Source organism: Conger conger, chromosome 3, assembly GCF_963514075.1.
Source record: "Conger conger chromosome 3, fConCon1.1, whole genome shotgun sequence".
NCBI classification, from domain to species: Eukaryota; Metazoa; Chordata; class Actinopteri; order Anguilliformes; family Congridae; genus Conger; species Conger conger.
The window spans coordinates 75,563,703-75,575,656 of record NC_083762.1 but is presented as its reverse complement, the minus strand read 5'-3'; the positions used below and the strand labels follow the sequence as shown (position 1 = coordinate 75,575,656).

General features: G+C 40.1%; 1 protein-coding gene across 1 annotated transcript; it reads right to left on the bottom strand.

Moving 5' to 3' along the window:
- Positions 1 to 293: 293 nt before the first annotated feature.
- On the bottom strand, positions 294 to 5,809 carry LOC133123977 (FUN14 domain-containing protein 1-like). Its single transcript, XM_061234734.1, has 5 exons — positions 5,719 to 5,809; positions 4,884 to 5,034; positions 4,476 to 4,551; positions 4,108 to 4,236; positions 294 to 3,398 (listed from the first exon to the last, which is right to left on the bottom strand). Exons 1-5 carry the CDS (start codon positions 5,735 to 5,737, stop codon positions 3,321 to 3,323), a joined length of 453 nt encoding a protein of 150 aa, XP_061090718.1. The 5' UTR covers positions 5,738 to 5,809; the 3' UTR covers positions 294 to 3,320.
- Positions 5,810 to 11,954: the final 6,145 nt, after the last annotated feature.

Here is an 11,954-nt window from a genome sequence, read left to right as displayed (position 1 = left end):
TTAGGACCTGAGCCACAAAGTATAATAGATGGTCATAAAATGCTAAGATAGTACTACCAAATGGTGTTATGCCATCATCCACTGTATCTGCTGTTGTGGACATATCTGTTATCCAAGTATCTCTGGTATAACCTGCACATTATCACGACATCAGAATATTTCACATCAGTTCATCCATACACACTGGAGCTATATACAGTCACAATGGTGTAGTACAGGTCTTATGCAACACCTGCCATATTTCTGTTGATATTACACACCAAGAATCTTCCATCAAATAATTCAGCAAACAATTTGTGTTCATGGACTTTATTAACTCAAAATAAAACATTAAAACGCATTCAATATAACAAATTCACAATTCGGAAAGCAAATGCAACATCAAAAACACTGGGATTTCTCTGAAAAGAAATGAAGTTAAATCATATTAAAGCCTGAATAAATAACAGCTTACAATGCAGTTTGGCACAATACCATAGCCGTGTAGCGTTTTTAAAATCCATAAACATACCCTTTTCTCCAAATTATTGCCATCTACTATGTTTGTTGCTGTGAAAACGATGAGACTACTTCCCTGTGATGGGCAAACGTCATTTAAGGGACAACAGGAAAGGCAGATTCTGAGGTTTCATGATATGCATCCAAGTACATTAAAACTACGAACACATGCAATATTACACATGAATAAAAAGGCTTGTACTTTCAGGCAGATGTCTTTTTGGTTACTTTCAGTCATTTTGGACTCCTTCACTCAATGTATAAGCAATGAAATCATCGGCAGACACAAACCAGACTGATGCACTCTACACAAGCTTGGTTATACGACATTTGCGATCTACATGATTCGAAGGGGAACAGTGCATTGCGTCTTTCCATTCAAAGATAACAACAACAATAAAAAGATCCGCCTGGCAGAACGCCACGGTCATCAAATGAAGCCAACGCAGGCAATATGATGTAGTCACAATACAGTATATGTAAATATTTAATTCACGATCATAGACGCTAAACGTTTTTGCCACAGTTTGATGGGAGTAAGGGATTTAAAGGAAACGTATATTTTACGTGCATAGCTGCAGGAATTCCATTCCCGTTCAGATGAGCTTTTTACTTTGCAACCAGCTGCATCAGCCCTGTACCCATGACCCGACTGGCCCAGTCTTAGCTGTGATGCAGTCAACCAACCATCCCTTACTAGCAGCGAACGTTAGTCCAGGAATGCCTTCCTCAAGGTTTTTACCAGCCAACAGCAAAGGCGTTCATTCTGAAGGTCCCCATAAGATGGCATCCAGAGTCAACTTGCCCCTATATCAACTTGTAGCAAGCATTTGACACAGTGGAATATAACATATATGGGCAAACATGTTTGCAGCTAAGTTCATCCAGAGACTGCTACATTAGAATAGCCCAATATATACTGCAGCAACCACTGCCAACTTTCTTAGGACACTGCTGGTGGCCGACAATGGACTATTACACTTGGCCATTAGGACTGCTGATGGGCAAGTCTAACCTGGGCCCTTTCATAAGACTGGCATAAGGCCAATGTGGGCCACCAGGGTAATGTTTACTGGGAATGCTTCTCAGACGCCAATCATACCATAGGCACTCTGGTTTTCCTTTTTCTTTGGGAGAAAAAACAAAAAATCAAACCATGTAGTAGACGAGACAAATTCTCTGCCTCCCAACTTCCAGTCTTGAACGCATCACACATTTTAAAAAAACTCAATATCATTTTTTTTTTTAATAGATTTCTAGAAGCTTCAGAGTTTACAACTGAAAATTTGATAAACTAGTGAGATGAAATCCTCTCAGTCACTTCATATTTGAAAATAAACTTCCCTAAACCCACTTTTACTGCCACTAGGGCACAAATCAATACATTCACCACCATGTCTCATGCACTTTTTATAAACCGTAGACAAAAATAAATAACTTCAATAATTACAGTCTGAATATTCCAAATAAAAACAAAGAACTGCACGGGGGTCTTGCGAGAATGTCTTTTGAGGCAAAGTAATACTCAGTTCATTACGACAATGTATTTCATGACCTCTAGTCTTATTGATACATGTTTGTGCCCTATCAAATTGGAAGAGTGATTTAAGAGAAGTAATTTTACAAATGGTATGCAATTGTAGCTCTACTGGCTTTCAAATGTACCATATCCTTAACATGTTGGCCTGGAGCCATGCTGTACACTGAAGCAATTTGAGCATTTTATAAGTTTGACAGGATGGCAAGTGCAATTTACTTAAAATGATTGTTGCTTTATTCAAACACATTAAAAAAATATTACATTTACAGACATTTATTATCAAGAAAATAGAGTGCAACTGAACTGGGTGCATAACAACAGCAGTGCAACTATCCCTTTTAGATCAAGCAGTCATCTAATGTGTCCAAATAATGTTTAAATAGAACCAAAGGCCTTTTGTTTACAGTGTATTTTACCAAATTGGGGGGGGGGGGGGCTACTCAGTTACTCGGTCTGGCAACAGTAATGCATCTCCTATTTTAGATCATGGGGAGTTTCCGACGATCAAGCAAAGCACATAGGCACGCATTTCCAGAATCAGAATTGGATCAGAATAGCAAAGAACAATTCTTAAACCTGCAACTGGCAAGACACTCAATACAAACTGATTCATAAATAAACAGACGTTATAAATAATCATTTGTATACATTACAGTTTACTAGTGTGTCTCTGTACAAAGTTGAATAAATAGAAGACAGCTGGAGTTTGATAGCAAAATGTTCCTGGTGAGACAAAACTATGGGGATCAACACGTGTTTTTGGAAAGAGTAAAGTAGGGGCAAAAAGCATACAAAGGCTGTTTTAGATAGAATATGTGCAACTGAAGTCATATTTGCCTTTAAGTCAATTTCGATCTTTAGTTACTAAAGAATGAGAAAAGCTTTCCATTTGCTTCACATCACACGTTGATGGTTTTACACAGTGCTTGTAAATGGTTTCATATAGTTCATTCATTCAAAGAAAAATCAATTTAAAAATATAAATGACAAGCCAAGTTGGGCTGAATGGCTCATCACCTTTTTTTATGTTTATTAGGTGGGGATATGAAAACAAAAGACCTTGCACACATACCACACTATGAAGAGGGGAAAAAAACATTATGGACAACATTTCAGACTACAGTAATTCAGCAACTCCATTTCAGTGCAGTGATGCACCTTTCATTTTGTTCAGAATGTCTAAATATAGCTTCCTTTCATAATTATTCAGCATTTACATTGACAAATACATTGCAAGTACCTCAAAATAGAAGATGTGTTCAGCTTGAAAAAAATAACATTCCTAAGATGCCAGCCCAAGCAGAAATCCTCCGGCGAAGCCCCCAGTAAGAATAATGTTCTTCTTCACAAATATAGAAACCTGTACAGAGACAACGAATACTGTTGAGAACGTCTCTAAGCAGCAGGGCAGGGAAAGCTCCACTTTCTGCCATTTTCTTACACTACACCCACTAGCGGTTTTAGTTTCCAAACGTTTTTGCTACCTTGACCAGTCTGAACACATTACTCAGATGCATCTTACTTTGACAGCAGATTTGATATTTGGAATTCCATGGCAACCATAACAATGTTTAAAGTTAAAAAAAAGAAACAAATTGGATAGATTTGTCCATTGCGACATGTCTCCTCCTCCAAGTTTAACTGTGATCGGCAGCAATAATAGAGATTAAATATGAACATTATTATAAAATAAATAAATAAAAATGTGATGTCTTGGAAAATTCATCGCATGATAAATTCTGTGATTCCCTTGGAACAGGCAAATACCATGGATTCCCTTGGAACAGGTGAGTACCACCGATGGAATGGTCATTTATGTATGACACAAAGAGAATGATTCTTTGGGTAGGTTTCGAAAAACCGGTCCTATACACACCGGGCATGGATTTGACGGTTTTAAGGAGCCGAAACTGTTTTCAAAATGGGTTTTAGTGCGAGCTAGTGCGCACAAGGTTGTAGTGCACCTGGTCTACTTTAGTGTGCGACAGCGTATACTCACCTGGTCTACTGTAGCGTGCGACAGCGTGGACTCACCTGGTCTACTTTAGTGTGTGACAGCGTACACTCACCTGGTCTACTTTAGTGCGCACTTCATCTGGGGGTCTCTCCGCATTGAGCTTCAGCTGTTTCTTGGCCTTGTTCACATCCTGCTCCACTCTTTTCCAGTCTACAGTGATGTACCCCGTGTGGTTCGCCATCTTCAAAAAAAAAAAAACCAAAAAAAAAAAAAAAAAACATTGTGATCACTTGAAAGAACCTAAGATGGCTGTTTCAAAGACTCTTCGGACTCAGAGTCATTCTTAAGGCACTTTGAGAACACAAAAAAACTAAAAAGTAAACATAACTTGAATTGAATACTGCACATTCAGTTCAATTTCAGGGAAAAATGTGCCAGACAAAATGGCCGCCATTACATCGGAGAAGAGCGACTACTGACCTGGAGCAAGAAGAAGCCGCCTCCCACCGCAGAGGCAGCCAGCTTTCCGACTTTCTTAAACATGAACCCTGCACACCTGTACCAGAAGAGGACAGGAGAAGGCACACCAGTGGTTTATGTTCACTGGGCTGTTGATAAAATCGTGTTATATTAATCACTGTCAGGCTTGTAAATATCAAAAGTGAGTTGGTAACACTAATCATTTAGTGCATATGGGCTAGCCGTGATTGATTTCTGACAGAAAGGCCCTCATATTAAATTAAACACAGTACATTCATATTTGTCAATTTACCGCTGTCATGTGGACGTGCTATCGCATTATGTATTGCAAATAATACTGGAACACATTTAGTAAGATGCAGTAAACAAATACAGAAGGCAAGTAAAGCAGGGAAAAACAATTCTCACCAGCCAGTCACTCCACCAATCGCAAGTTGCGTGGCCACTGAACGCTTCTCAGCAATAGGTCCAGAGTCACTTCCAAAGACTCTGTTCCACCACCGCTGTCTCTTAGCATACTCTGCCAAGTCCATGACATCAAAGGTGTCCGTATCCGGGCCTAATGAGTAGAAGGATATAATTAAGGGAACATAATATTTTGGGATGTTCCCTTCATTTGTAAGTTAAGGCAAGTTCACAGATCAATCCAGTGCCTTAACTCATATATTTTGTGCCGAGTAACATCGACACCCACTAGACCCTCCAGGACCAAGGCTGAAACCCTCTTAGCACTTAGCTACAAGTTCTAGTGAGCGAGCCCGCTGGCAACAAAGATAAACTGTCCGATATAACATTACACTAATGGCCACTATAGCAGACAATTGCAAAACGTAGCGAGCTAGATTGATAATGTTTGTATGCTTAAATGAGGCTGAAGATGTATTGAAATTTTAATTCCACTCACTTTCGAACGTATCATACCGATAATGTATTTTTTAAATGTAGCCGTTGCAATGCTTCTGGTTGTAAGAAGCATGTTTTTTTTTAGCAAGTTAACCTTAGCACCTTAGTCTAACGTTGATTTAAAATGAATTGGCTATATAGCTCTAACTAACTAGCAATACCGTTAGCCATCTAGCTATTAACCTCTATCAAGTCAGACTTCATCCCATAACGCAATTCCTTTGACCTATCGGTTCAACTAATTACTTCAAAAGCTTGCAACAAATATAAACGGATATAACAAAATGTACGCAACCTGTTAGGCTGCGAATTTAACGTATGAAAGCAGAAAAGCACTTACCCTCTGTGTTCTCGGCCATGTTTACTAATTTGAACCCGGATGTGGTTCTTGAACGACGACTGCGTTTCCTCTTATTGTCATGTTCATTGGCAGAGGCGCCATCCTGCTGCATCATTGCCACCGAAAAGATTTAGGAAAACAAATCAGAGATTTCTTTATTTTTATTTTATTTTATCTTATTTTAATGCATCTTATTATGTCAACGAAAAAGCAAATTCAAAAGTCCATTCAAAACTATGAATCATACAAATTAATGAAATGAAATGAAAACTTGGCGAATTATAAAAAGTTGGGCAGTACTTTTACATTCGAAAATTTATTCACGTCTAACTAATTAGTTTCCAGGGAACGTTTTTCCGAGCTCCACTGGAGAACATATGAGTAAAAAAACAAAAAAACACACAAAAAAAAGCCCATTCATCTCCACGTTTAGATAACGTGAATTAAATATTAAGCAAGGCGGCATTGTTCCTTAATCCTGCATTGCTCAGGCAGGGCTGTCCGCTGCTTCGTCTAATCAACTGCAAGTCCCTTTGGATAAAAGGGTCTGCTATATAACATATAATAATATTAATAGCTTTGCATTGCGGTGGAATCAGCTGTAATGTAAATCAGATTTTTTTTTCTTCTCAAAAATAGGTTTCCGAGTTCAGCAATCGCTGGAACTAAGTTGTCTGTCATAACACATGGCAGAAAGCGACATGTTGCAACTTTAGTGTCCTCATCTGATTCCTGTAGCTCAGTAACTCATGTTACAAAGTGTTATTACTGTGCTCGTTTGCCGAGCCGTTTTTAGCAAACTATGGCTGGCTCAGCAACGACAAAGTTTCGCATGAACAGCTCAAAATGTAATTGCTTGCATAATATGACAGATCATTTTCAAAATCAATGGCTTGAATTATTCACTTGCTGGGAGGAAGGTGCCAGCACTGCCTTCCATGTATTTATCATTGATCATCTAAACTGCGAAAGGTGTTTTGGAAACAAGTGACTGCTAAATGCAAAAGAAAGAAATGCCACCTGCTAATTGCAGCAGGCAGTGGCGGGTGATGTGACGCATCAAATCCAGTCGGCTTGCTGTTGTTTGGATTGCACTGCTTTGGAAATTAGTGTACCATGAAATCCTCTTTTACCTAAAATCAGTTGCTGCTAGACGAGCCTTTACGAGTGAATAATAAGACGGCATTTAAGAAGACTTCTGGAAATTGTTGTTTGGATATAGCAATGTTAGCGCAACAACAAAAATACGAATTATTATTATTGTTATTATTATAGTATTAGTACTATTAATTTTAAAGCACTTTACAGTGAAGGGGGTCATCTGAAAGTTTTGGGCTTTAAGTAGCCAAATCCTTTTCTGTGATGTGTAACCCCCCTTAAACCATTTTTCATAAATTACAAAGCACTTGCAAAACACTTATAAGTTTAATTTAAAAATAAGTGCATGTCTTTGTTGCAATTGCTTCTTGTTTGCCTTAGATGGTGCCAGAGATCATTGAAATGTTATATTGAAATGTACTGTAATGAAATTGGAAGATGAACACCAAAGTTCACAGCATGCTCAGGTGGTCAGGATATTTATAATGATAAATGCTGTGAACATATGTAATAATAAATCTGAGTATGGCTTCATGTAGGACACACGGGATAATTCATGAGTGTAAAAAGAAAAATACAGTATTTTGTGAGTTGTGAAAACTGCAGTGATTCTCAGCTATGTTTGGCAATTCTGAACTTTTTCCTTCTTTGAAAGATGATCGCATTGGTTTTAAGAGATAATGCGTGATGTGATGCTAGTTACACAAGTTAAAAAACTAGGGCTCTGTATATCTCTTTTAATGATATACAGGCTTTTCTGAGCAGAACAACTTGGGACATATAACTAAGAGTTGTATTATTGTTGAGTAAAAATGAACAATGCTTCTTTAAAATGAAAGTGTACTGCTTTAAAATAGAGAGCACTGTGTGTTTATAAATCTACTGTATGTACACCCAACTGTATGTACACCCAAACAGTCGTCTGGCAGTCGGAGGGTTGCCGGTTCGATCCCCTGCCCGGGCTGTGTCGAAGTGTCCCTGAGCAAGACACCTAGCCTTGCATGGCAGCCAATCGCCGTCGGTGTGTGAGTGTGTATATGAATGGGTGAATGAGAAGCATCACTTGTACAGCGCTTTGGATAAAGGCGCTATATAAATGCCAACCATTTACCATTTACCATTTGTAGTGAAAGAGAAGCTGAAATAAAAAATGACTTCTTTCTCACTTTAGTCAATTGTTCATAACCATACAAACACGTATTTTATATATTTAAAATATATATAATTATAGCTATTTTTTACAAATGTTTTTTTCCTTTCACTTCCTAGAAAACGACATTTCACATCATTGTGTACCGATGGGCATGTGTGTCGATTTTCCATTCCCCACCAATCCATATCCTTCTCACACAGCGGCGTGCATCCTCATTTGACGTCAGTCAAATCGATTCCCTGCCCTTCAAAAATTCCCCCAAAAGATCTGTTTCACTTCATATCAGCACATCATATCGCGGAAGCTAGTGCCGGTCTAACTTCTGATTCAGCTTGTCTTTAATGTTAAAGGAGCAATTTGGGTTTAGGCGTCTTGCCCAGGGACACTCTTGCTTCGGCGGGATTGAACCGGCAGCCCTCTGACTGGCAGACTGCTGCTCTTACCTCCTGAGTGGATGTGGCCCCCCATATAGTGTGTTGTACGCTGTCAATGTGCTGTTGGCGTTGCCCTGTGTGTAGCCAGCGTAGGCTGCTGCTGGTTCCGGGTACTGTGAGTTCTCTCTCATGTCCAGGTAGAGCGAGACAGAGTCAGCCAGCAGGAACATACGCGGAGGCGACACCCATTAAACATTCATTCTCAGCTTGTGAATATTTCATTGTCAGATGCATGAAAAATGAATGCATGGATAGGTGAGCGTTTATTCCTGAACCGCGTTCGTTTGGAGGGACCTCTGCCCTGTGGTAACGGGAGGGCTGTCTCAGGACCTGTGCGGTTCATTCTCACGACACGTAAACATCACTCTTCACACCCTTTTAGCTCTGACTGCCGCACAATTCACAAACAGCGGGTGTTGCAAATGTAGTTAAAGCACCACAAATGGTAGTTGTTGCTGCTACTTCAAGCAAACTATTGTTAGTGTCGCTTAGTATGTTAATTCATTGAGCATTGATTTACGTGGATGGATGTAGATGCAGTAAACGGCTTCCAACAAAATCATTGCAGCTAACAAACCCGTCAGGCGAAATGTCCTTAACTGAATGAGAAATTTAAGAATGGCCAGAGCTTTCAAAGGTCAACATTTATGTAGATTATTTTTGTGAATGCTAGCCATCCCTTTGTTTATGGAAGTGTACTGTTACCTCCAAAATTACATCCAAATAATTTAGCTGACTTCAGCATACTGATTATTGTGTGATGTGTTTCTTAAGTGAGATCATCATTTGCTTTCAAAAATAAAAACCCCAATCTATTTTATTAATAAATATTAAGCCAGAAAAATCTCTGTCAGCTTCACTTGGTACAGCAATTTGTGCTGATCTGACCACAACTCTAACTGAGCATCAAGCAGACCAAAAATCTATTTATTATTGCTAACATTACTGCCAATGAAGTAGAGTCACACATTGCTTCTTGATATAAGCAAGGAGTGTGGAAGGAAAAAGATGACCAGGAGGGGAGATGATGTGGGGTTAATACCTGGGTCAAATACGTGTTTGTTTTGGATTCAAATACTTTTCTGTGCTTGATTGATCTTGCCTGGTGCAACCAAAAGGAACAAAAAGGTGGGGTTTGCACTTTTTGAGAGTATTTCATTGGTTCCGATACAGCAGACAAGCTTGGTAAAGCATAGTAAAGCTAAGTGAATCCAAAACAATTAAGTATTTGACCGAGGTCCGGTGGGTTTGGATGAGACACCTGAGAGCAGACTGATCTTATTACAGAAGCAGACGTCAGTATGTGCTGAAATGAACAAAGGAAGGTGAGGCAACACAGAAAGCTAACGGGAGAGCGGAGCAGGATGTGTGGGGAGGGAGTGACAGAGTGCAGGGCATTAATTACACTGTCACTGCAATTCATAGCATTGATTACAACATCATTTTACATCAGACGGGAGGCAGGACTGCCTATCAAGTGAACGTTTTCATGCCTTCGATTTGCTCCGGCCTTTAGGTTTCGCTGCAATTCTCTCTTCTCACTGCGAAATGTAGCGCACCCTCTCCCATCCCCATCTTTTCCGACCATCCCAGCCAGGTTCCACTTAAACTCATTCTGTCAGTCATTCAGTCATTTTAATAACAGCCCTATCTCTCCTTTCCAAAGATATCAACATTTGTGCCTAATCCACCGCAAAACTCAGTGAGCCAGTCAGTGAATGAGACACGGAGAGTGTTTTAAGTGCATGTCAGTTTGGCTTGTAGAAGATTATACTATTCAGTGCTTTAATAGACTCCTTCAACCTTCCCCAACATCAATTAAACTTGTCCTTAAAATACCCCATTAATCTTCCTGGAGTTAGCAGGTAGAGTAATGTTTTATGACCCCCACATACTGTAGGGTGGGGCCGCTGTATGCCTGTCAATGAAAAGCGTATTCAATCAAAAATGACTTGCTCTCATACAGCATATAAAACCGCAACGATTGCCGCAAATCAAATCAGAGAGACACTGATATAACATACCACCACCCTTTTTGGTCTCATTCATCCATCATTATCAGGAGCTAACCTCTTTCACACTGCTTTTGAGATTCAACAGCGATAAGATGAACCTTGAGCTTGACCGCAGCCCCATGAACGGTACCTGCACCTCGATTGAAGATGGTGCATATCTGCTCCTATAATTCTGCGCTGGCTTTGCATCAAACAGCCTGACCAATCAGGGGCAGGGAATGCAATGATTTCTCTGGTAACCTATGACCTTCAAGGTAAAGGGAGAGTGTAAAAACCAGTAGTTCTTGGTCCTCGATGACCATGAGTTGCTGGCCTTGAGGAAGAATTTTGTTCCATTACACCAGTGCCTCAGAAAGCATTATATTATGGCTGGCATTTCTATAGCGCCTTTATCCAAAGCACTGAACAATTGATGCCTCTCATTCACTCATTCACACACACAGTCACACGCCAACAGCAATTGGCTGCCATGGATGGCACCAAGCAGCTAACCAGCTTGTCGGGAGCATTCAGGGGTTAGGTGTCTTGCTTACACTTCGAACTGGCAACCGGAGCTCCGACTGCCAGACAACTGCTCTTAACACCTGAGCCAATGTCACCCTTACACACGTGGCCCTCATCCCATTGGGGCGGCCGGTAGCGTAGTGGTTAAGGTAAATGACTGGGGAATACAAGGTCAGTGGTTCTAATCCCGGTGTAGCCACAATAAGATCTGCACTGCTGTTGGGCCCTTGAGCAAAGCCCTTAACCCTGCATTGCTCCAGGGGAGGATTGTCTCCTGCTTAGTCTAATCAACTATACACCCCTCTGGATAAGAGTGTCTGCCAAATGCCAATAATGTTAAATACTGAATGAGCATAACTAAGGGAAGCTGCTGACTGCATTACAGGGATGGTTCTGAATGTTTTATTTTGAGCTTTATTTCCCATATTTTGAACTTGCAGCTCACTAGCGGGAGTTGGACCCTCATGAGAAGCTGGACTGACATGAAAACGTCAATCAAGAACATCACGGGTGAGTCAAAACCCGGGCTTGATTTTAAAGGATGTTTTTTTCTCAGGATGCAAATATTATAGAAATCACAATTTAAATCACCGTGCTGTCTTTCACAGTCTATTTGACATTCTTTTGTTTTTGGATGAGGACACTCTGCAGACAAACCGAAGTGTACACAGTCGCGTTGAAACCAGGTTGACGAGTGCTTTCTTTCAGAGCCTGATTGCGATTAAGGAAATGTTGCATTTGGCACTTCAGTGTTGGCTACAGTGCGACTCCGCCGGATTCACAGATGGTAAACATACAGTAGAGTAGCTTTGGATTGAATACAGATGAGTTAGTCATCATGCAGAAAATCCATAAAAACAGATGATAAATCGCGCCAGAACATAGTATTTAAGAAATTTACAGACAGATTTACAGACCAGGGGGGTAGGTTGGACAAGGCTGGTACTAATCTACAGTGAACGGATGACTAGAGTCACAGCAACAATATTAAGACTTTGTATTATTTGACTTTGTATCAGTTTCCTTTGCCCC

Bases quoted from the DNA above. Each gene is read 5' to 3' on its own strand.
- LOC133123977 (XM_061234734.1), bottom strand. The intron at 4,552-4,883 runs GTGAGAATTGTT...CTTCTGGTACAG, and splicing joins ATTGGTGGAGTGACTGGCTG to GTGTGCAGGGTTCATGTTTA. The intron at 4,237-4,475 runs GTCAGTAGTCGC...TTTTTTTTGAAG, and splicing joins GCGGCTTCTTCTTGCTCCAG to ATGGCGAACCACACGGGGTA.